This window comes from Cetorhinus maximus, chromosome 3 (genome assembly GCF_964194155.1).
Source record: "Cetorhinus maximus chromosome 3, sCetMax3.hap1.1, whole genome shotgun sequence".
In the NCBI taxonomy this organism is placed as follows: domain Eukaryota; kingdom Metazoa; phylum Chordata; class Chondrichthyes; order Lamniformes; family Cetorhinidae; genus Cetorhinus; species Cetorhinus maximus.
In genome coordinates, this window is record NC_135881.1 from 127,109,445 (window position 1) to 127,133,901 (window position 24,457).

The 24,457-nt window shown below is 43.7% G+C and overlaps 1 protein-coding gene across 6 annotated transcripts in view; it reads right to left on the reverse strand.

Moving 5' to 3' along the window:
• Positions 1–24,457, reverse strand: part of LOC144678897 (zinc finger protein 385D-like) — a 452,940-nt gene that overhangs the window by 9,248 nt on the left and 419,235 nt on the right. For 4 of the 6 annotated variants that reach the window (XM_078538951.1, XM_078538955.1, XM_078538952.1 and 1 more), the window contains 3 exons: positions 23,348–23,575; positions 5,003–5,184; positions 4,738–4,860 (listed from right to left, as the gene is read on the reverse strand). In XM_078538951.1, the coding sequence (XP_078395077.1) occupies positions 4,738–4,860; positions 5,003–5,184; positions 23,348–23,575 (533 nt within the window). The remainder of the gene's footprint in view (positions 1–4,737; positions 4,861–5,002; positions 5,185–23,347; positions 23,576–24,457) is intronic. The other 2 variants (XM_078538953.1, XM_078538956.1) reach the window with 2 other exon arrangements.

Genomic DNA, 24,457 nt, shown 5'->3' on the forward strand with positions numbered 1-24,457 from the left:
CACTTTTCCAACAGGAATGTCCAGGTGCTAGCTCCCTTCCTTCCTGAAAATCCCACCCCCATCCACATTCACCTTCCTGAACTCCTCCTTCCCAACCCCAGGTCTGTGTCTGCCTCCGAGTCCCCACCAACCAATCTCATTGTCCCTTCTACCACTACCGTCGAACCCTCACCCTCCCACCCCACCGGTTCACCCTGCCCTCACTGTTTCCTCATACCATGCCGACCCTCAGTTCGCTTCCCAGGAGGCAGACATGGACCCATCAGACCCCTCCCTTGCATGTTCACCTGGACATTGCCCCCAAGTCCCTTCCCCACCTCCCAGAACCCATTCACCCCCTTAGTCCTCCCACCCCCAAGACTGCCCCCTCCTCCCACTTAGTCACTTCCCCCTTCCTGACTCCCTGAGAAACCCTCATTTCTTCCTCCAGCTTTACTCCTTCCCTCTTCCTGACTCCTTCCTCCACCCTTACTTCTCGCTCCACCCTTGCTCCCTCCCCTCTCTGCACTCCTTCCTCCCCCACCCCCCCCCCCCCCTCGGACTCCCTCCTCTCTCCACACTCCTTCCTCTCCCTGGACGTCTTCCCCTCTCTGCATTCCTTCTCCCTCCGAACTCCTTCCCTGACACCTTCCACCCCCCTTACACCTACCTTCCCAATTTCCATCTTATCCTCCATTACCCCCTCTACCCATGCACTCCCTCTCGCCTCCCAACCTCACCACTCCTGATACCTCCATTTCCCCCCTCTGAACCTCTCCCTGCCAACACCTTCATTCTTCCCCTCCTCACCTCACCACCCCCCTGACACCTCTTCCTCTCCCAGTCGATCCTAGACCTTCGCCTCCTACCCCCTCAGCCATCATCCGTTGTAAGCATCAACAGTGACTTTCCAACTTCTGTGAGCTGCTTTGCAGCAGAACCATGTCCATGAGAATCCACCCAGCATGCCATGGATGTTCTTCCAAGATCCTGTTGCTGTCAGGCTCCAGCATCTTCTGCTCCTTAGATGTCTGCGATGTAAGCAAGGCCCTGGTGATAAGTCCTGACTTTTGCATGCCACAGTTGTCAAGACGTGTTCTGCATCAGCATGTTTTCCTGCCAATGTGGGTGGACGATGCAGCAGGGGTGGGGGGTGGTGATGAGTCCGGCAAGCTGGCCTTGTAACAATATGCTGATGTATTATAATGAGGTTTCCTACATCCAATGGTGGGGAACGAGGCCCGCCATTAACAGGTGAGCAGATGATCGCAAACTGGTTTCACGACATTGTGAAACTGATTTTTGGCCTTCTTGCCATTTTGTACATTAATGCCACTGAACATGCCCGACACCAGCAGGCACTTAAAATCCCGTTCACAGTTAAGATTAGCCTTACAAAACATTCCCTAAAAGACTCCCTACTGGTCAGACCCACAAGTAAGCACCTTCAAGGCAACTCGCCCTTAAAGATGGTTAACTATAAAAATCCAGTAATATCACCCAAGGCAAACTGCTGTAGCTTTAATAAAGGCATACCATGTGACACCTTAAACTCTCTTCCACTCTGCTGTGGAAATCCAAAGCTTCAGAACAAGGCTGCTTTTTACATCCCAAGACTTTTCTGGCTTGACTAGATGGCTGATTTAAATTGCATCTTCTCCCAGCCTAGAGCTGTTTCCAGGAGATCTTCCTCACATAGACAATAGCCAACAGTCAACAGCTAACAACCAACAACTAATTTCTCAACCTTAACTTTAAAATACCCTTTACCCCCTTTCATCTCAGGTTCCATCGCTCTTACACCTCTTTGAAACTCAAATCCTTCCAAATATAAAATCTTTCACGCTTCTATTTTGTCTCTGCTTTTAGATCAATAAAATATAATATGCCCTCTTCTATTTACCCGTGGAACTCGTGTAAGCTACAAAAACGTTTCTTGTCACTTCTAACTTGCCTTCAATATTCAAACATACTCTCAACTTATCTAAAAATGCAAATGTTAGATCCAACCTATTTACTTGTACCTCAAACCCACCATAATATTTCATCACAAATGCATACCTAATGTCTCTACCCTTTCGTGTCTTAAACCCCCCCAGACAACCTGTCTCTGGTGACCTTTCCCCAGCTTAGTCAAATTGCTTACACACACACGCACACACACAAACTCACAACTTTCTCACAGAATAGCACAATATTCCCCAAAAATATATTTAAAAAAAAACATCTATTCTCACACAGTATAATGCTTAAGACCCCTGATAATGTCTATAGTTTCAGGGACTTCTAAGAGTAGCCAGTCAAAAGCCTATCAGCAGTCTCACCTGCTTAAGTCAGGCAAGGACCCAACTCAAGCCTTCATATCCGCCCTTACAACCAACTATGTAAAGAAAAAGAGGCTCCTAACTGCCATCTTTCACGTAATGGAACCATATTATTGCAATGAGGATGTATCATTGCAGTCAATTAGGCTGTAAATGAGCTCAAGTGCATCGATTAGTTGCTTGTTTCACAATGGGGGAGGGCTCCCGATTTCGGAGTCCACCTGCCCATCGTATTTTTGCCAGCCGGCGTGATGACATCGGGCTTGTGACCGTGGGAGCATCATTTCAGCCCCAGGGCATCGCTGCAGGAGTTCCTCAGGTTAGCGTCCTAGGCCTAACCATCTTCACTTGCTCCATCAATGACACCCCCCCTCCATCATAACGTCAGAAGTGGAATATTCACTGATAATTGCACACTATTTCATTCCATTCACAATTCCTCAGATACTGCAGCAGTCCTCCCACATACAGCAACATCTGGACAATATTCAGGCTTGTAGTGATAAATGGCAAGTAACATTCATGTCACCCAAATGACAGACAATGCCCATCTACAAGAGAGAGTCTAACCACCTCTCTTTGACATTCAATGGCATTACCAAATGCCCCACAATCAACATCCAGGTGGTCACCATGGCCAGAAACTTAACTGGACCAGCCACCTAAATACTAATTTACTAGAGCAGGCCAGAGGCTGGGTATTACCTGACAAGTCACTCACCTCTAAGTCCCCAAAGCCTGTCCAGAATCTACAAGTCAGGAGCATGATAGAATACTCTCAATTGCTCCAACAACACTGCTGAAGCTCAAAACCATCCAGGACAAAGCAGCCTTTAAACATTCACACCCTGCACTACCAATGCAATGTGGCAGCAGTCTGTACCATATACAAGATGCAGTACAGCAACTTGCCAAGGCTTCTTTGACAGCAGCTTATAAACCCATGGCTTCTACCACTTAGGCCACCAAGCACATGGGAATACTACCATCTGCAAGTTTCCGTCCAAGTTGTACACCATCCTGACTTGGAAATATATAGCTGTTCTTTCAACATTGCTGCATCAAAATCCTGGAACTCACTATCTGATAGCACTCTGGGTGTACCTTCACCATATAGAATGTAGCAGTTCAAGAAGGTCACTCATCACCATTTTCACAAAAGCAATTAGAGGTGGGTAACAAATGCTGACCTAGCCAGTGATGCCCATTTCTTTAAAATGAAAAAGGATCAGTACATCCACCTGTTGGATTTGGAGTTTCAGGAGCAGCTGATTGTCTCTTTGCAGGCCAGCTACAGTAGGGGGCAAACCTGAATACAGGTCTCAAGCCTCATTGGTTATATTATTGACATCCACTTTTATTATGATGTAAGGGCATATGCAGGGAAATTTGCAACATGCAAACTACTTTGATACTTTGGATTTCTAAGTCTAATGCTATGCGTCAGGTTTGATCATTGCCAATTCCTTAAGATAGATCTACATGTGAGGAATTCGGCAGAGATATGCTATTGAGCAGTTGCCGCCCCTTTGAGAAAACTTAGCCATTTCCCATTTGCCACAAATCTACCTCATAGCCTGGTCCTAGATCTTGCATCTTGAGCTAAAGGAAAAAGGAAGCCGATCTGTTCAATGCCTTGGAGTTATGAATCAAGGAAAACTATTTGGAAATATGACTTAAGTGCTGCAAGTTTAAGTTGTTTCAGAATTCGGTGTAATTGGAGAAAGATGAGAAAGTCCAAAGGAGATGTTTGTTCCTTCTTAGCACTGTCTCAAAGGACAGTATGCAGAATGAATTTGGTATTCATCAAGACATGCATGTATCAATATGAATGTACAATTGGGATGGTTGCTCCCTGTCTTGAAATCAATTCCTTTTAACTCCCCTCTTGAGACATTCAAAACCATAATAACATGGTTGGGAGAACTCATCATCCCATTCCATTGCTCAAAATAGTGAGTAAAGCTAGTTGGATCCCCAGGTAAATCTGCCAACCACATAATATCAGCAATAGAATAAAATCGCTGCCATCCTTTATGATGTTATCTAGCACAATATTGATGAAAACATCAAATTGGCTCAGTGGCAGTGGACAATCTTGCCTCACTCTTCTTTTGATAGAGTCAGGTTAAGTGACTCATGTGTAAACATTTACACTGAAATCTAGAATTTGGGTTTGTGCTCCCAAAGCATCTAGCTTTATCATGAAAGCCACATGAGACTTTATATCAGAAAAGGTGCACCAACGTTCTTGTGCAATTATCAGTATGTGTTATACTCTCAGCTGTATGAAAAATAAACTGCTAAAGATCACTTTTTTTTACTGATTATTGCAATAAGATGATATGCATCTCCCCATCTATCTTGAGCAACCTCTGAGCATGCAATAACAATTACTGAGTTATAGATTTTTGATTTAGTTATCTGAGCTTACCGCATTTATGCATGCGCTTACCGCAAGTGCATTGGTACCCCTTTGGAGCTTGTTGTACGGGCTGTATTTGGGTTTCGGAGGTTTTCCTGCAGCTCTGTCCTTGTGTCTTCTGCTGCTTATGTGCTGTGTTGAAATAAACAGTAACGACAGCAAATAAGAAAATAGATCTCAAAATGGAAAACAAAGATATAAGGGTTGGATGGCAGAGGAAAACACAAGATTTGTAGCATTCAGGAGGTTTTTCTGTTATGTTCTTGAAACTAACCTGTTTGAGTTGTGTTTCTGAATTGACATGCACGTCACAGATTTCACAGTGAAAGGTTTTATTCTGCAGGCCGGTAGTAACCCCTTTGTTGGTGGATGTTTTCCCTTTGACGCCCGGTCTGGGGAATGCCTTAATTGGACCCCCACCATTTCGAGCTTCCAACATAGTTTTGTGCTTAGACCCTGTTAAAGAAAATTGGAAAACATCACTAAAACAAAACCTAATTGCATTTATAATCTAACTGAATTATAGGCTGACCATATTTGCAGAGAGAGGCACCAAATGCGTATCAATGACATTGCTCCTAATGAAGAGATTAACCTGGTTAAAAGAAGTATTGGTAAATTTACAGCTTGATGTTTGACAGTCAGGCAGCAAAGCAAGAGTCATGGAACTAAGGTTGATGGCAAATAACTGGGAATCGTTGGCTTCTATATAGAAGCCACCCCTATTGTAGCTGATAATGGCAAAAGGATAGACAATGCCCACACCAATTTCTAAGGCAGTGTATGTAAGGTACAGGAAGGAACCCATGTTAAAATCTGGGAGAAAGCTGGAATTGCTGATGTGGATACAGATGGCGAACACAGCACAGAAGATGTGCTGGTTACAATGGGAAAGGAAGCAAGAGGAGAGATGGCGGAGGAGGATGCATTGTCGCCTGCAGAGAGATAGAAAAGGACTGGAAGAGATAACACACTGGCAGTAGTTGCATAGGATAATATTTTTGACACTGACTGCAATTTTGGTGTTATGAACAGAGTTCAAGTAAGTAGTGGTGGACATGTAGTTGAATGAGAAAAATAAACAAAAAGGGGTTATTAATGGTGCAAATGTTAAGGAGGATGGAGGAATCAAGAGTGATATATTGAAGGAGAAGGGCCATGATGGTACTTTGGAAAGCAAGAGAACATTGGCTGAGGAAAGAGATGAATTACTGATTCCCATGATGGCTGGGTCAAGGAGGTTACAAAGTTTGACAGGTTACGAGCTGGGTTAGAAGTGAATTTCAGGAAGAGGTGGATGCTAGCTGTCATGAAGGAGATGAATTTGATTAAGCATAGTAGATGGAAAAGCAGAAGATTCTGGTGCCATGCTTGAAGCAACAGTAGCCCTGCAAGGAGTCAGGGGTGTGGGAGATAGTGGACTAGCAGGACACTGAATCATTTTTGGCGATGAAACAATACACAAGATCTTGTATTTGGAGTCAAAAATGAGAATGTACAGTGTAAAAAGGTCAAAACATTTTTTGGGAAAGGAATTCTTATGCTCTTAGATAATCTTGGAACAGTAAGAGGATTTTCTAACCAGACAGTTAAGGTAGTTAAGCCAAATATGGTGGTGGACAGCCAGGCTGCAATTCTGCAATCCTCAGATTACTACAGGCACCTTATGCTTTTGTGAAGGGGCTAACTGAAAACACAATGGAGAAAGATTTCCTCAGCTCTCTACTTGTAGTGAAATCATAAGCTTGTTCTTAAAAACAGACTTATGATTTTCTATAATAACATCTTGCTCTGGTTTTCCCAAGTTTTGTTCTGTGGTTTCCCAATGAAATGAGGCTGGTGTTCATTAAGACTGGCCCTAAGAAGGAGGAGGCTTTTCCTTAATGGTACTGAGAGGACAAACAGCAAGACCATGATGGACCCACAAAGGGAAGTGACCATTTTTTAAAATGTGCAGATCCTTCATTAGATCTTGGGGATATCATAACTGCCATTGTTGGACAGTTGCAAAAGTAAATCTAACCCCATTGTTTGTGAAACAAGTGTAAAATGTTTTCCCTGGTGAGGGCAGTTAAAGGTAGTGAAGTAGAGTGTATTCAACTCCCTGGATCAAAATACTAGTTTGTGTCCAAAAGAGATCCTTCAAGTTAAAACAAGATATTTTTTGTTTATTCTTTCATAGGATGTGGGCACTACCGGCTAGGCCAGCATTTATTGCCCATCCTTAATTGCCCGTGAGAAGGTGGTGGTGAGCCGCCTTCTTGAACCGCTGCAATCCACATGGACCAAGTACAACCCAAAGTGCTGTTCCAGGGAGTTCCAGGTTTTTGATCCAACAGTGAAGGGACGGCAATATAGTTCCAAGTCAGGATAGGAACTCGCAGGTTGCGGATTTGGCTGTTGAAGGAGCCTTGGTGAGCTGCTGCAATGCATCTTGTAGATGACACACACTGCTGGCACTGTGTGTCGATGGTGGAGGCAGTGAATGTTGATGGTGGTGGACAGGGTGCCAATCAAGCGGGCCGCTTTGTCCTGGATGGTGTTGAGCTTCTTGAGTGTTGTTGGAGCTGCACTCATCCAGGCAAGTGGGGAGTATTTCATCACGTTCCTGATTTGTATCTTGTAGATGTTGGAAAGGCTTTGGGGAGTCAGGAGGTGAGTCAGCACAGAATTCCCAGGTTCTGACCTATACTTGCAGCCATGGTATTTATATGGCTGGTCAAGTTCAGTTTCTGGTCAATGGGAACCCCCAGTGTGTTAATAGTGAGGGATTTAGTGATGGTAATGCCATTGAATGTCATGGGGAGATGGTTAAATTCTCTCTTGCTGGAGATGGTCATTGCCTGGCATTTGTGTGGTGCGAATATCACTTTCCACTTGTCAATTCAAGCCTGACTGTTGCCCAGGACTTGCTGCATATGGGCATGGGCTGCTTCATTATCCGAGGAGTTGCGAATGGTGCTGAACATGGTGCAATCATCAGCGAACATCCCCACTTCTGACTTTATGATGGAAAGAAGGTTACTGATGCAGCAGCTGAAGATGTTTGGATCAAGGACACTACCCTGAGGAACTCCTGCAGTGATGTCCTGGAACTGAGATGATGAACCTCCAACCATCACAACCATCTTCCTTTGGGCTAGGCATACTTCAAACCAGTTGGTAGTTTTCCCCCGATTCCCATTCACTCCAATATTGCTAGGGCTCCTTGATGTCGCACATGGTCAACTGCTGCCTTGATGTCAAGGGCTGTCACTCTCACCTCACCTCTTGAGTTCAACTCTTTTGTCCATGTTTAAATGAAGGCTGTATTGAGGTCTGGAGATGACTGGCTCTGGCAGAATACAAACTGAGTGTCAGTGTGCAGGTTATTGTTGAGCAAGTTCTGCTTCATCACATTGCCGATGACACCTTCCATCACTTTGCTAATGATTAGGAATAGACTGATGGGTTGGTAATTGGTAGGGTTGGATTTATCCTGTTTTTTGTATATAGGACATGTCTTGGCAATTTTCCACTTTGCTGGGTAAATGCCAGTGTGGTAGCTGTACTGGAACAGCTTGGCTAGGGGCGCAGCTGACTCTGGAGCACACGTCTTTGGTACTATTGCCTGCATGTTGTCAAGGCCCATAGACTTTGCAGTATCCAGTGCCTTCAGTCTTTTCTTGATAGTATGTAATGTGAATCGAATTGGCTGAAGACTGCCATCTATGATGCCTGGGGCCTCAGGAGGAGGCCAGATGGACCATCCGCTTGGCACTTTTGACTAAAAATGTTTGGAAATGCTTCCAACTTGTCCCTTGCACTGATGTGCTAACTCATTGAGTATTGGTGCAACCAAGCCTCTATTGAAGTCCCCTGCCCAGCATACATTCAGTGCCACTCTCAGTGCTGGAGTCAATGTTGAGGACCCCCAGGGCAATTCCCTCCCGACTGTATGCTACTGTGCCACCACCTCTGGTGGATCGATTCTGCCGGTATGATGGTGGTGACTGGGGCATTTTCTGTAAAGTATGACAATGTCAGTTTGTTGCTTGACTAGTTGTGGGACAACTCTCCCAACTTTGGCACAAGCCCTCAGATGTTATTAAGGAGATCTTTGCAAGGTCAACAGGGCTGGGTGTGCTGTTGTTGTTTCCAGTGCCTAGGCCAATGCCAGGTAGTCTGCCCAGTTTCATTCATTTTCTGTAATGGTTTGATCCAACAGAGTGGCTTGCTAGGCTATTTCTGAGGGGCACTGAACAGTCAACCACATTGTTGTAGGTCTGGAGTCACACGTAGGCCAAACAAGGTAAGGACAGCATATTTCCTACTCTAAAGGGGGTTAGTGAACCAGATGGGTTTTCATGACAATTGACAATGTTTCATGGTCACTATTACAGAGACTAGCTTTACAATTCTGCCATGGTGTCCCAAAGCATCAGTTTGGACCTCTGAATTGCTACTCCAGTGAACTTACCACTACACCATTCCCTCCTCCTCCTATATAAGGTACTTATTGAAAACCACAGCATTATAAAAAGGAGATTGAAAAAATCCCACACAAGCCACAAATGCTTTTAATGCTGATTTAAAAGAGTTACAAAGAATAAGGGTTTTCCTTCTATAATGAATCACTCTTCAAAGACCAGTAATGTATAAGCAAATGGCTGATGATTCATGATGTTATTGAAATGCATGACATAGTGAGAGCTTGCACTGGTGATAAAACCATCTATTTACTAAATCACAAAACCTTTTGCATATTCTTTACTTCTTAAATAGAAAGAAATGATTAATCACAATGTTATTCACTGCAGTTTGTTGATTAAACAGCTGAAGACCTTGTTACAAAGCCAAATTAAAATTAATACTGTTAAAATTAGGCAATTCAATTTAACGTGGTTGAGATAATTGACCAGCTGGCTCCAGTTCAAAGATCAATTTTTAAGTTAACTGTAACCCTTTCAATTTTGCTCTGAGTTGAATCCTGGGCATTCCCGGTTCTATAGTTAATGTTTTAGTCCTATAGCAACACCATTGTTACCTTTAACAATGGTAACAGACTTGAACGACTTTTTTATTGGACTGCACACTCTGAAGAGTTTTGATCATTGAGCTGGAGTCCTGTTGTTTCTTATGGCATCACCAAAAGCAGCAGGCGAGAGGGACTCTGTCGACTCAGTGGGTTCGATCAGTTCACTAAGGGTCAGCACCCTCCACGCACATCTTGGAATGTAGTTTGGACATTCCAAAGTACTTCACTTGTGTTGAAATCTAGTAACTGATGTTTTGTAGGTAATCATGCCAGCTAAACTACACCCATCAAGGTCCCACAAACAGCAATGAGCATTTGTTGATGGAATGTTGGATAGGATACCAGAGTACTCCCCTGTCACTGGATCTTTTATGTTCATCTGCTCAGGCAGACAAGGTCTCGATTTAACATCTCATCTGAAAGCTGTTATATTGTTATATTATTCATAAAGAGCTGGGAACTAATTGTTATGAGAACGCACATTCGGGGGTGGGTCACACTACTGCTGTACAGCAGTCGTGTGCCGGGTAACAATTGGCGGAATCGTCCCAGATTTGTAAATAAGTGCGGTAGCGTGGGGCAAAACAACATTTTACCTGCCAGCCGCAATGGCGCAATCTCACACCATATCGTCCCAAACCAGCCGCATTAATTGTGCATTCCTGGGAAACATGCTGTTTCCATGGTGGGCGGGCTCTGATTTTCCTGCCACGCCATTACCTCACTGCTTCATCATGCCACATGCTCACCTCTCAGTGTTACCAGCCCAGGACTGCTGCAAATAAGACATGGCCCCAAAAGACAAGAGGACTGCAGCCCCCAGGTTTAGTGACGCATCCCTTGAGTGCCTTTTGGACACTGTGGAGGCTCGCCATGATGTCCTCTTCCCCCCACTCTGGCTGCAGGAGGGGCAGCAGTATTACCACTTTGGCTTGGTAGGCAATGGCAGTGGTGATCAGTGCCAATGTTGCACAGAAGAGGTTGGCATCCAATGCAGATGAATGGTCTCATCCATACCGTCAGGGTAAGGAAACCATCTCATCACTCTAAACTCACTCAAGCCCATCACACATTCGCTGGCATCTCATTCACTGCCAGCTCAAGGGACATCACCACTCACTCTCCCACACACCCTCACATGTCCATCTGGCCTCATCTCCTCTGGAGACTGCCTCCTCAACCCTCACCATCTTGAGGCCATTTGCACAGATCAACTTGTGCCCCCACACAAACACTGGGATACCCCCTTCCTCGCCCTGCAGCCTCTTCCTTTGCCTGAGGCCACTTCTCCCATTTCCCTAAGCAAGCCCTAGCACTGCAGCTGTACAAATCCTTATGGCTGGTCTAGTAATTAGAGGCCTGCACATGGGCCACCCTAAAAGTGCTGTTGTTCTCTCTGCGAAGCCTGGCACCGATGACTGCGAGTGCTGCCCAAAACAAGATAAGCAAACAAACCTTGAAGTCCTGAGCGAAGTGCAGCTTGCCAGGTGCACGTCACTTATGTGCAGTTGTGAAACACGGTGGCGTGCAATATGCTGACGTGGTGGATGTTCCTGCGCGAGGGATGAGTCCGACGGGCTGGCCTTATTATGATATGCGGATGTATTACAATGAGGTTCCCAACGTCAGATGGCAGGAAACACGGCCCACCATCGATGGGCTGAGCAGGTGATCGCAAAGTGGTTTCACGACATTGTGAAACCGATTTTTGGCCTTCTCGACATATTGTCCACTCACACCACTGAGCGCGCCCAACGCCAGCGGGCACGGATGATTCCACCCAATGTATCAGCCCATGAGCCACATGGAGAGCAGAAATAAATACACTCAATGAAGCTCCAACACTTTGAGTCTAAAGTGTGAATACTTCTAACTGATGGGAACCAGAACACAAAACAACAGCACTTGCAGCAATAAGCGCTTCCTCAGTATTGCACAGAAACATCAACCTAGGTTATGTGCTCATGCCCTTGGTCTGGGGTTGGAACCCACAACCATCTGTCTCAGAATTGAAAATGTTGCCCAATTGAGCCAAGCCAACTGGAGCAGAGCACATCTGAAACATCACTTGGTCATATTGTAGACACCAGTTCAGGGACTGGCACCTCACCCTGTCAAAAGATAAGTTGGCACTAGGAGATGCACCCAGCACAAGTGCTCAGGATTAAAGCAGGGTAATAGGGCAGAGCAAGAATTCTGAGTGAGATATCACATTCTAGCACTGCTGAAGAGGGCCCGCATGTAGGCTTCATGGCCACAGTCTATGAATATCCCTGATGGGACTATACAGAGACATCTAAGTGCATTTAATTATCTGCGAACAAGTTCATTCATAAGGAAAGAGAGAATGGAGGAATCCAATCCAGCTTGTGATGGGTCAAAATTATGCAGTCAATCATGGAACAAATGGTCAGCTCTGTGTATAATGCAGTGGGGCCCACAGCCATAGAGCCACTGGTGGTAGTTCTAAGAGCTTTAATGTGATCTCAGACTGTTACCATCTTTGTTTGGAGTTTGAGCATTGCCTCAGGATTTCAAAGCTTGGAGAGACTCCTGCATTTGTTTCCGCACAGTGCATTGGGAATGCTGAGACTCAACCCTGCTGGCGTGACAGTGATGCCATGGACAAAGCACCCGGTCTCAGGAATAAAGCATGCCTGCTCCCCGCCAGCCTCTCAGCCATTTTGGTTTCAAACAGCAAGGTGGACTGGACTGCCCTTGATCATTATGGTCAAAGCTCCTCAAGGCCACCCACCATGGCCATCACAAATGCCCTCAGTAGATTTTCACAAACTTCCACAGTTCCAAGCTGCAGGGTAAAACAACTTGGAGGTGCAGCAGGTGGGCAAAAGATTACAGAGGTCAAGCACTAGGGGTTTGCACCAAGGTGATTTTTAGCTATCAATTGTTTCAATTTTACAATTATAAAATGAAAATTGATGGTGTTTTATAGTTTTTTCTTTATTTAACTGTTGGTCATAACATTTGTAATAATGCTTATGAACAATCAAGAAAGTGTACACTTTGAAAGCATTTATTTGGGGGATGTAAGGGCTTTGGTGAGCTGATTGAAGGGACTTCTGGTGCACTGAGGTGGAAAGACTTATTCACTAAACCTCTCCTTGATGATTTGCTGTTGCAGAGGCCTGGCAGTGGGTGGGGTGGGGGGGGTGGTGGTTAATATCTCTTGCTCTCTTTGCTGGCCATCCTCAGCTTTCTGATGGTCCTACTGCTGGACTTTCCTCTCGCTAGAGGTCTCCAAGGGTTGATCTTTTGCAGGACAAAGGAATGGAGCATGCAGCACCTGACAATGAAACTCTCCAGGGGACATACTGAAGGCCTCCAGTTCTCACAGGGAACAGAATCTCTGGCCAGAGTTTTACAGCCCCCTGGGGGGGCTGGATGGCTGCCTACCTACTCCTGCTTGCCCCTGCTGCCAGAGGCGTCATGCAGCCCACCTGTAGGCCAACTGTGACCCTAAGCAGCCGATTAACATCTGTTCTCATCACTTCTGTGATTTTACCCGTAGCAGGGGAGACCAGTGCCAAGTATCCAGCCTGCCAGGTTGCCCATCAGAACCCCACTGTGGCTGTCAGAGCACACCCCCTGAAAGGTAATTTCCCCACCTCCCAGTTTTCCTTTGTCCACCAGCCTTACAATTCCAGCCCCTCATTCCCCTAACCAGGCCATGTCAATCTACTTTATATCTGGTTCATTTGCTTCATGGCCCCTTCTGGACTGCATGTAGTCTGAGCAGTAGTCACTGCTCCTAGTGGCCACTGCTCATTTCACGGCTGGCAGCTCTCAAAGGCAAGATTTCCTCCCTGATGGCCTCAAACCTATTAATGGCCCAACGGTTCTTAGCTGGCTGTGGGGTGAGCCAGCCAAGTAGAGGGGAGGTGGGCTCACCACTGGATTTTATGTCAGGGGGTTGGGGACTCTGCAGAGTCCCAGCATAAAATTCAGCCATCTGAGGCAAAAAAACCTGTAATGGGTCTAAAATGACTAACCATAGACCTACCTGAGTGAAGACATGGGTCGCTTTAAAAAAAGCCTGCTTTCTAGCTTTTCCTGCCATCATTTGCTGTGTGCTCTTAAGAATAAGCAAATCAGGAATTGACAAAGACCAGCATCACAGAAGATCCTGGTGAAGGTGTAGAACCCTCATTTGAATATTTTAATTGGCTGAACGCTTATTCCAAGGTAGGCTAAGAGGTCATTTTAATCAATACCGTAGTCGTCACACTTCCGTTGCAGATTGGGAAGGGCTTTTGGCATTTGAAATGTGTCTAATCAAAGCCCATTTTACAACCTAGAAACAGGTGAGGCAAAGACCAACTTCTCTCCATAATAATTTACTCTGGGCCAATGGTGATACAAGCACTAAAAATGCATTAAGGGGTAATAGATTTACGAGTTTGCATTTTAGTACTCTATTACAGCAGTATAGTATTTAAATAGAGGAAGATTGCTGAAATTGGTGGAGAGGGATCTGGGTGTCTTGGTATCTGAATCACAAAAAGTTAGCATGCAAGTGGTTAGGAAGGCAAATGGAATGTTGGCATTTATTGCAAGGGGAGCTTTACTGCAGCTGTACAAGGCCTTGGTGAGACCACATCTTGAATACTGTGTACAGATGCTCAGCGCTGCCGGGGAGGGGGCGGGAGGAGAGCGGGCACTGACGTAAGCGCAGGTGCGGGCGAGCATGGAATGAAAGCTTCCTGAAGGCATAGAGCTGCCTCAGGGAGCTGAAGACTACAAAAGTATTAAATAAAGATTTAAAAAATCTTTAAAAAAGATTTTAAAAATGTCCGAGCATCACAAACAGTCACCTGAATATATATATTATAAAAATTCTGTCCATAGATTTCTTTTAAATGTAATAACGGATACCTCATCCCACCCTTGGATGGCAAAGTGGAGTTGAGACACAACCAGGTCAACCATGATCTTGTTGAATGGAGAAGCAGGCTCAAAGGGCTAAAACTCCTGCTCCTAAGTCCTATGTTCCTACGTTCCTATTAACTTTAGAGCACGTTTCAAATTGACAAGGTGAATTTCTAAAACAATTACTAGTTTCTCATTGTGTTAATTACTCCTGTTCAAACAACAACTTTTTTTCCAATGAAGTCTGTCGACAATTTTCTTTGTGCAAGCTGAGTAACTTTATCAATACATGTGACCCAGATTTCCCATTTTGCTCTTCCACTTGCTGACAGAAGAAGAATATTTCCGCAATTTCAACTGGCAAGCAAAGCAGCTGATGCATTGGTGGGTTTTATGTAGTCAGCATAGGTGAAAGCACCTTGCACCAGTGAAGTTTAAGCAGCAGAGGAGCTTGGACTACAGGTACCACAAACCTTTGAAGGCACTGTCAGGTCTTGAAACTAGTCAATGAGAGTAACTAGTGCAAAACGGAACAGACCCTGCTCTGGAGTAGGTAGGCAATTGATATTAAATTGAAAAAAAAAAAGACATTATGTTAAATCCAGTTTGCTTGATTCTGTTTAAAATTTTAATTTGTTGGATTTGTCAATTGGGCTTTATTTTAATAAGGGTGGCGAGCTGCCAACACCTATCGCACCTCTCCAGGCAGCTTAGCAACAAAGCACAGATGGATGGAGAGCTTCTAGGGTGACAAAAGTATTCTTCAGGTTCGTCCTAGAAATTGGGAGGAGTTGATCAGATCTTAATCCACAATAATGCTGAGAGACAGGGAGCAGCAAGAGAGCTCCTCTTGTTTCCACAGTCAAATAAGTATTTATTTTTAAAACACACTTTTTTGGTGGTGGCCTCCGGTGGTCCCTTAGAGAACTTTACAGTTGGAAAACAGGCGCAATGAGGTTCAATTTCTAGCCCTGTACATTAGCAAGGGCAAGTGTTGTATTAGGTTACACATGAATAACAATAAAATGTGTGTGAATTTCAGCAAGCATCATGCAGCCATGGGGTGAAGCAGGTGGAACTATATGAAGTTTAAGTTACCATTGCTTTTAAATTACATTGAGTTACATACAGTACAGAAACAGATTATTCAACTCAATTGATCTACGCTAGTGTTAATGCTCTACACGAGCTTTGTCCCAATGTACTTAATCTCCCTGCATCAGCATATCCTATTCCTTTCTCCCTCTTGTCCTGATCCACCTTCCCCTTAAATGTATCTATGCTATTTGCCTCGGGGGCTCCTTGCGGCAGCATGTTCCACATTATTACCTCTCCCTAGGCAACAAAGTTTCTCCTCAATTCCCTGTTGGATTTATTAGTGACTCTTTATTTATGGCCCCTGGTTCTGGCCTCCCTTGCAAGTGAAACATGTTCTCTACATCAATGCTATCAAACCCTTTCTTTAATATATCGTATTACATAGTATTTATATAACAAAAATAGACCCATTCAGTCAAACAGGTCAAAGTTGTTGCTTATGATCCATACCAATCAATCCCATCAATATATCCTCTATTCTTTTCTCCACCATGGGCTGGATTTTCCTCTTGGGAGTGCATTTTGCAAGCCAGGCCATTTTGCGGCTTACAAACTGCACTCCCAATTGACGTGCGACTTTGCAAGTGACTTTTGTTTTTCCCAGGGGATTCGGGTGCAATGTGCAGTTTGTGAGCTGCGAACCAGTGGGGGAGCTGAGGCAGGCTGGTGAGAAGGCCAGCCTCAGGTCTCAGCAATAGCAGCATGGCTCGTGACATTGTTCATGAGCCCCAAAGGCCTCGCACCCACTCGCTCACTTCCTTCACCCACCCCTGAAACCTCATGCCTCCTCCATCCACTCCCATGTATCCTCCATTGCCACTCACCGTGTATCCACTATGTACAGACCTCAGATTCCATGCAATATCAATGGAAAATATTTTCCACTACTTTGGGGGAAAAAAACTCATCACCTAATAAAAGCGTGCATCAAACCCACTGTTGTTGATACTGAGAAAATGTTGTTTTCTGTTATGTGAAAAAAATACTTATACTTGTAATCGTTTTAGCTTGTATGAAAATAACCAGAAACCATATCGCAGGCACAATCTGATATTGCAACTTCTTAAAACTGTCATTCATTATCAGATGAATGGAACAGCTACACCTAATGCTGAAACCCAATTACACTTGAAACTCAACCAAGCATTCATAATGGCCAAAGCTGTCCAAGCATAGAGTGTTCTCTGAGGTGAAAAGAACAGAGGTGCTCATTTTAATTGCAAAGCTGATTGCCTGTCAATCAATGGACAGGAACAAATGGTTAGATTTATTTTCCAAGTGTCAAAAACAGGTTTTCTTAAATCACAGTACAAAAGATGACAGGAGATGTTGTGACATTTTTCACTGCATTATGGTGCTTTCTCTAATGGAAAAGTACTGAAACACATGTGAACAATTACACAGTGCTAGTGAATGTAAAGGTCAGCTTACCTTTGCAGAACAGATCCCTAGGATGAATCATTGCATAAAAAACACATCCATATTACAATACAGCTCCTATAAGTGACATTTGAACGTTTGAAAACATTTGATACTTACATTTCAGAATGTTCCCAATTCCTCAGCAGTCTTTTAATTTTCTTCAAAAACTCTCAAACCTGATGTACTTTCAATGGGTTTTAATAATTAAGACCCCACACCACTAGGTCAAAATGATGTGTGGGAGGAAGTACAATTTTCATGCTCCTATTTAAAATGGAGAACCCAACCTAAGCGGGGGCGGGTGTGCGTTTGTACACTATGTATTCTCAACCCACAAAAAGGGCAGAGGAAACTGTTGTAGGGTCAGGAATGCTAAAAAAAAATTGAATTTTCTCCAAAAAAAATCAATGTGTGATCATTTGTACATCGAAATGCAATCCACACCCAAATGAAAATTCAGTCCCATGTGTTTATCTAGTTTCCACTTAGATACATTTATGCTAATCATCACAACTTAGTGTAGCAAGTTTCACATTGTCACCACTCTTTGGGTAAAAGACATTTTCTTGAATTCCCAATTGACTGTATTACTGACTATCTTATATTTATTGTCTCCCCCACCCCACACCCCACAGCCCAACAAGTGGAAATATCTTTTCAAAGTCTACCATATTGAAACCTTTCGGAATCTTGAAAATATCCCTCCGTCTTCTCTTTCCTTGAGAAAAAAGCCCCAGCCTGTTCAATCTTCCCTGATAGATATAGCCTCGTAGTTCTGATATCAGTTCTTGTACCTTCTCCTGTGTATCCTTATCCTTTCGATAATATGGAGTTGAGAACTGTGTGCAATAGTCCAAATGTCTTCCAACTATGAATCAACACAATTTTAACATAACTTCCCAGCTTTTCTGTTATATCTCTCCAGAAATGTATCCCAGTGCTTGGTTTGGTTTTCTTTAAAAGTAATAATGAAGTTTAAAGAGGCCATTGGTGATTTGTTTATCTGTATCCTGAGATCCCTTTGCTTCTTGAACCCACTCAGTCACTTATTATCCAAGCAGTATGTGGTCTCTGTATTCTTCCTACCAAAATGCACCACAACACATTTATCTATATTAAAATTAATTTTTCCGTTACACCTCCATTCTGCAAGCTTATTAATGCCACTCATTCCACAACTGTATTTGTTCCTTTTTGTGACCTTTAGATGCTAACTGCACTGCTTAAGGTGACCTTGGCAATCTTTCAGCAGGTTCAATAAGATTAACTGCACAGTTCTAAATTGGTAGCAATGCGTCAAACCTTAAAGTTAGCCAATTGGTTGAAATGATTGAACTGAGACTTAATTGTAACTCTCAATCATTCAGACTTCTATTTGTGAGGTACTCTCTCAGCAGGTAAGAAAGGTCAGTGCACCCATTCTGCTATGGAGACGCAAATCTCCTGTGTTCAGACATAAAATACCTTTATATTATAAGATTGTGCCCAACAGCACCCAAAACCGCTGAATGCAATTAGTAAGTATTCAGACAGAAGTGGAGATCTAATTAATGTGCGTGTATAGAAACTCACCTGCCAAGCTCGCATAGTGGGAAACCCTTGCAGCTCTCCCCACTATTTTCAATCCTCCAATTTTTCTTGGGCTTGCTTCTGCCAGACAGCTGACGGGGAAGTGCAATGTGGAAAAATAAGTGAAGAATGCGCCACTGTCCTAAAGTGGCATTGCGATGTAAATGTGCCAATAGAGAAGTGTTGACAAAGGCGACAAAGAATTTCACAATGCACAGCATGGCACATTGCTGTAGATCAGGGTATGGAGGTGAGTGGAGTGAGATATATTGTAATGAGGTAGTTTTGGACGTTGAATAAGAGAAGCCCATGTAAAAATTATAGAATAGGTGTGAAGTGATTTAAAAGTTAACTCAAAGGTTAGAGCCATGAACATGGGGATTTTCATTAAAATCATTGCCTGAGCATTGACACTAATTCTGGAAATGAAAATATTTTACATTGTATATTACTTGTGGATTAGCTATAATGACAAATTCAGGAAGGTTATGCAACAGTAATGGAGCCTCCCTAGGCAGGTGCAGAGGTTCAAGAGTTGAAACATGAGTCTTTTAGCCTTTTCTCTAACTCATCCTCCTGTTGAGTGAGGCACCGCTCTGTGAACTCAGGCTTAGGAAGATGGGAACATAGGAGCAGGAGTAGGCCATTCAGCCCATCGAGCCTGCTCCGCCATTCAGTATGATCATGGCTGACCATCCACTTTGATGCCTTTTTCCACATTGTCCCCATATCCCTTTACGTCATTGGAATTTAAAAATCTGTCAATCTCTACTTTAAACACACTGAATGACTGAACTTCCACAGCTCTCGGGGGTAGAGAATTCCAAAGGTTCACAATCCTCTGAGTAAAAATATTTCTCCTCATCTCAGTCTTAAGTGGCTTCCTCCTTATTTTGAAATTGTGTCCCCTGGTTCTAAACTCCCCAATTAGAGGAAACATCTTGCCTGCATCTACCCTGTCTATCCGTTTAAATATTATGTAGGTTTCAATGAGGTCACCTCTAATTCTTTGAAACTCTAGAGAATACAGGCCCAGTTTCTCCAATCTCTCCTCATAAGACAGTCCTGCCATCCCAGGGCAAGTCCGGTGAACCTTTGTGGCACTCCATCAAAGACAACAATATCCTTCCTAAAGTAAGGGGACCAAAGCTGCACACAGCACTCCAGGTGCAGTCTAACCAAGCTTCTATGCAATTGAAGCAAGACTTCACTACTCCTGTACTCAAACCATCTTGCGATAAAGGCCAACATACCATTAGAATTCCTATTTGCCTGCTGCACCTGCATGTTAGACTTTAGTGACTTATTGACGAGCACACCTTTTGTACATCTACACTTTCTTATCTCTTAACATTTAAGAAATACTCTGTGCATTTGTTCCTCCTGCCAAAGCAGATAACCTCACATTTTTCTACATTGTATACCATCTGCCATGTTCTTGCCCACTCCCTAAGTCTGTCCAAATCCTCTTGAAGCCGCTTTGCATTTTCCCTCACAACACATATTTCCACCTAGCTTTGTGTCATCCATGAACTTGGAAATATTATAAAGTCCCGCTGTTTGCGGCTTCCTCTTTCGCAAATTCCAACATCCATGCAAAAGCCTTTGTAAACCGGTTCACCGATTGCAGGCCCAAATTCACTTATCTGCCGTTTCAAAAATAAAAAATAGAAGCCATTTTTGGAAAATGCTGAGAAAAGATAAACCACCTGAACAAAGTTTTAAAGAAGGGAAGGTGTCAGTGATGCATTTCCTGCAACCAGCCTCTTTCCCCACCCCCACCCTAATTGCCCTGGCAGTAAGAACTCCCGGTGGCCTTGGCAACTAGAATTCCCTGTGGCCCCGGCAACAAGTATTCCCCGTGGCCCCGGCAACAAGAATTCCCCGTGGCCCTGGCAACAAGAACTCCCCGTGGCCTCGGCAACTAGAATTTCCCATGGCTCTGGCAACAAGAATTCCCTGTGGCCTCGGCAACAAGAACTCCCTGTGGCCTCGGCAACAAGAGCTCCCCATGGCCTCGGCAACAAGAATTCCCCGTGGCCCCAGCAACAAGAATTCCCCGTGGCCCTGGCAACAAGAATTCCCCGTGGCCTTGGCAACAAGAACTCCCCGTGGCCTCGGCAACAAGAACTCCCCGTGGCCCCGGCAACAAGAGCTCCCCGTGGCCTCGGCAACAAGAACTCCCTGTGGCCTCAGCAACAAGAGCTCCCCGTGGCCTCGGCAACAAGAATTCCCCGTGGCCTCGGCAACAGGAACTCCCCGTGGCCCCGGCAACAAGAACTCCCCGTGGCCTCGGCAACAAGAACTCCCTGTGGCCTCAGCAACAAGAGCTCCCCGTGGCCTCAGCAACAAGAATTCCCCGTGGCCCCGGCAACAAGAATTCCCCGTGGCCTCGGCAACAAGAACTCCCCGTGGCCTCGGCAACAAGAATTCCCCGTGGCCTCGGCAACAAGAACTCCCCGTGGCCTTGGCAACAAGAACTCCCTGTGGCCTTGGCAACAAGAACTCCCCATAGCTCCGATCGCAGTCCACCTTCACTCTCAAGTAAAGTGTCATAAGTGTGACAAATGTTACATTTTTCTTGTTTCATTAAACAATTTCTGCAGTAAATTTCTCTTTAAATTTATTAAAATCATCACTTTTTTCTTGCCTTTGATCTTTTCTACATGTAAAATTTGAGGATGGCTGGAACCTATCTAACTGACTCCCATTGTAAGGTATGCTCGCCGTTTGCGATTTTGCCATTTGCGAGGTTTTGTGAGAATGTAACCCCTCAAACAGCAGGACTTTACTCTATTACATTTGGTCCCCACATCAACATCATTGATATATATTGTGAACAGCTGGGGCCCAATAGTGATCATTGCAGTGCCCCACTAGGCACAGCCTGCAAACACGAGAATGACCCATTTATTCCGAATCTCTGTTTTCTACTTTGCTGAGACTTTCCATATATTGCTTTAGCCTATAATTAAATGTTATTAAAATAGTCCCCATGTGACGTATAGAAGTTAAGTTGCACTGAAAAGAATAGGGAAAAAATAATGTTTAGGAATACTGGTGTAATAAACAAGAAGTTAATGCCCAGTGGTATGATAATAAAGATTTTCTATTGACAGTGGCCTTTCTGGAAGTTCAAATATCCTCGCATAACACACATTGAAGAGAATGCTTCACTGAGCATGTGGACTGACACGTATGGTTGCAAGGTCAGCCACTTCTTCGACAATTAGCACAATGATTTAAAATGACATTATATATGTTGTGATTTAAGGCAGACAGTTGTTGAGACAATAATAACACGCCTGTCAGCCCTCTCCTATTAATTTTCTACATTATGCACTTAATTCAGTGAGGGGAGTGGGTTATGTTTGGAATTTATAGTCAAGGCACTTTTGTTTGATAAACAGGCACCTTTATTCCAATGTAACATAAAGTTAAAGGGCTAAGGGAAATGATACAAGATTTCAGGCAACATGATTTTATATCATGTGATCATATTGTCAACATAATGGGAATTTTGGTAACAACACATACATCGCTTCTCTGTCTCTTTTGATAAATTGTTTATCTATACTCAAATCATCAGATATGCACTTGGTGGCTGCAATGAAAGATAATAAACTAATACAGAAAAACTGTCCTTCCATCGCATTAAGATTCATACTACAAACCTGATCATCTGGAGCAGAAAACAGGTATCGAAACTGTCAGTAAAATGCACAAATGGATATAATGGATGCTATCGTAATATTTGGAGGAAAATCACAGATGGCTTAAAGTACAATCTGGACAAAACACAGCTTTAGGGTTTCAGGTTAGTGTGTAATGCAACTTAGCTGGGGTTCCTCTAATGCTTCAGTGGGTAATTGTGCCGGCAGCATGATACTAAGCCAGAAAGAGCAGAAGGTTCAAGATTGGAACACTGATCTGTGCTGAATGAAGACTCCCAGGAGAAAATAATCAGTCAGGCCTTCTGTTGTTGAATGCTGTCTGGTGAACTGTATGTGTGTGTGTGTGTGTGTGTGTGGAGACTTCCGAGGAGACCTCGGTCAGTCTGAACTATGATGTTTTTACAGTCAGGAACCCTTCTCGTCTCACACATGAAGAGTGACCTAAAGTTTGCTTGTGCCTCTGGAGCCAAACCAGAGCATTTCTCACTGACTTAAGAAGAGGAGTAATAAAATACCTCAGCTTTGCTCAGTTGATTTATGAGGACTGATTTAACTTTCGGCACTGGCAGAAAATGGCTGGTGTGGACTGGCTGCCCGTTACATAACCTCTTTTCCATTCTTAGGGAAACCGGGCCAAGGTTCATAACAGGCAAACAATCCCCTAGCTGTTACTGCCACCACCGAGACTTCTAGTCAGCCCTATAATGTAATGAAAAACCTTCAATTGTGTATTATCCTTCATCATACTTCCAGCCATCGATTGGTACATATCCATTTAACACCAAATTATTTTGCTATGCGAATGCTTTCTCACTGTTTTGTCACAGTATCTTAAGAGCCAGCTAAAGAAGCTCCATTTCTTATGGACGGACTGCAGTTGAGTAAGTTTGTTCTGTTTAAAGACTGGCAATTACAGGATTGGAAGCTAGGAAAACAGATTCCCATGTCTCACCACTGTTGTGTGCTTCCAGTTGTGAGGCAGAGTTGACAGCCACCTTGCAGAGGGAGCAGTAAAGCAGCCGTTTTGCTTTTTCTTCTTCTGTTTCCTTGGGAAGAGCTGTGTTGCAGCTACTGGATGTAAAGGATTTCTCTGTCCTGGAAATGGATTCTGTTGTTACACTATCACTTGCTGCTGCCAGTGTTGTCACTTTTGATATTGTTGCTGTCCCTTGAGTGCTGTCTAGATTAAAATAATAAAAAAAATGTGAAAATGAAGCCAAATACAAACTACTTCTATCACAAAGCTGGCTTTCAGCAAATATGGAAAAAAACTGCATTCTAATCAAAAGTCTGATCTATCAAATTGTTAAACACCATTTTACTCGCTTCACTTTTTCAATACCAATTCTCAATATTTGATCTGTGGATAAGATGATAATTCTGCGAAGGCTGTCAAAGAAAGGTCTTTGATTCTATCCTGTGTATGCAATTTGAAGTCAATGGACTCCACCAACAAACAACTGGTCCTGTAACAATTGCCGTCGACTTTCTCCCATGATAATCAACAACATTTTTCAATTATTCATGCAGGTTTGTCTTTGGAAAAGCTGTTGTAATAACAATTCATGCTGGTGATGGTTTCCTTGGTATTTGCTGTGTTAGGACAAATGGAAAAGATGCTCCTTTCTCTAGCCCAGCTTGTGAAAACTAGCTAAATTCGAGTCTCCTGTGAAATAAAAATGATCATCATGCCTCGTCACCTTGTCAAAACCTAATCCCTATTGCCCTTTGCAGGAAAACATCCTGGTCTTCTCTAATTTTACTGAAAGGTAAACAAGATGGGGGATGATCTTTCTCCTGTACAGTGCTCATGATGAACAGGGCATCTTTCATTCTGACCCAATGAGGTTGGTGTGAGGCTCACCCATGTTTGTGATTGAGTCTATTTCTAATATTCAGGAGGAGCACTAATTACACTTATTATTAGCAGTTCACCCATTAGAGGCTGTGAAACCAGTTGAGGAGACTGCCACCATTTAAAGGTAGCCTGAACCTTTTACATGGGAGGTCCACTTTTTATGTGGTGAATTCAAGAACTTATTTTTTCACTGCCTGCTGAAAA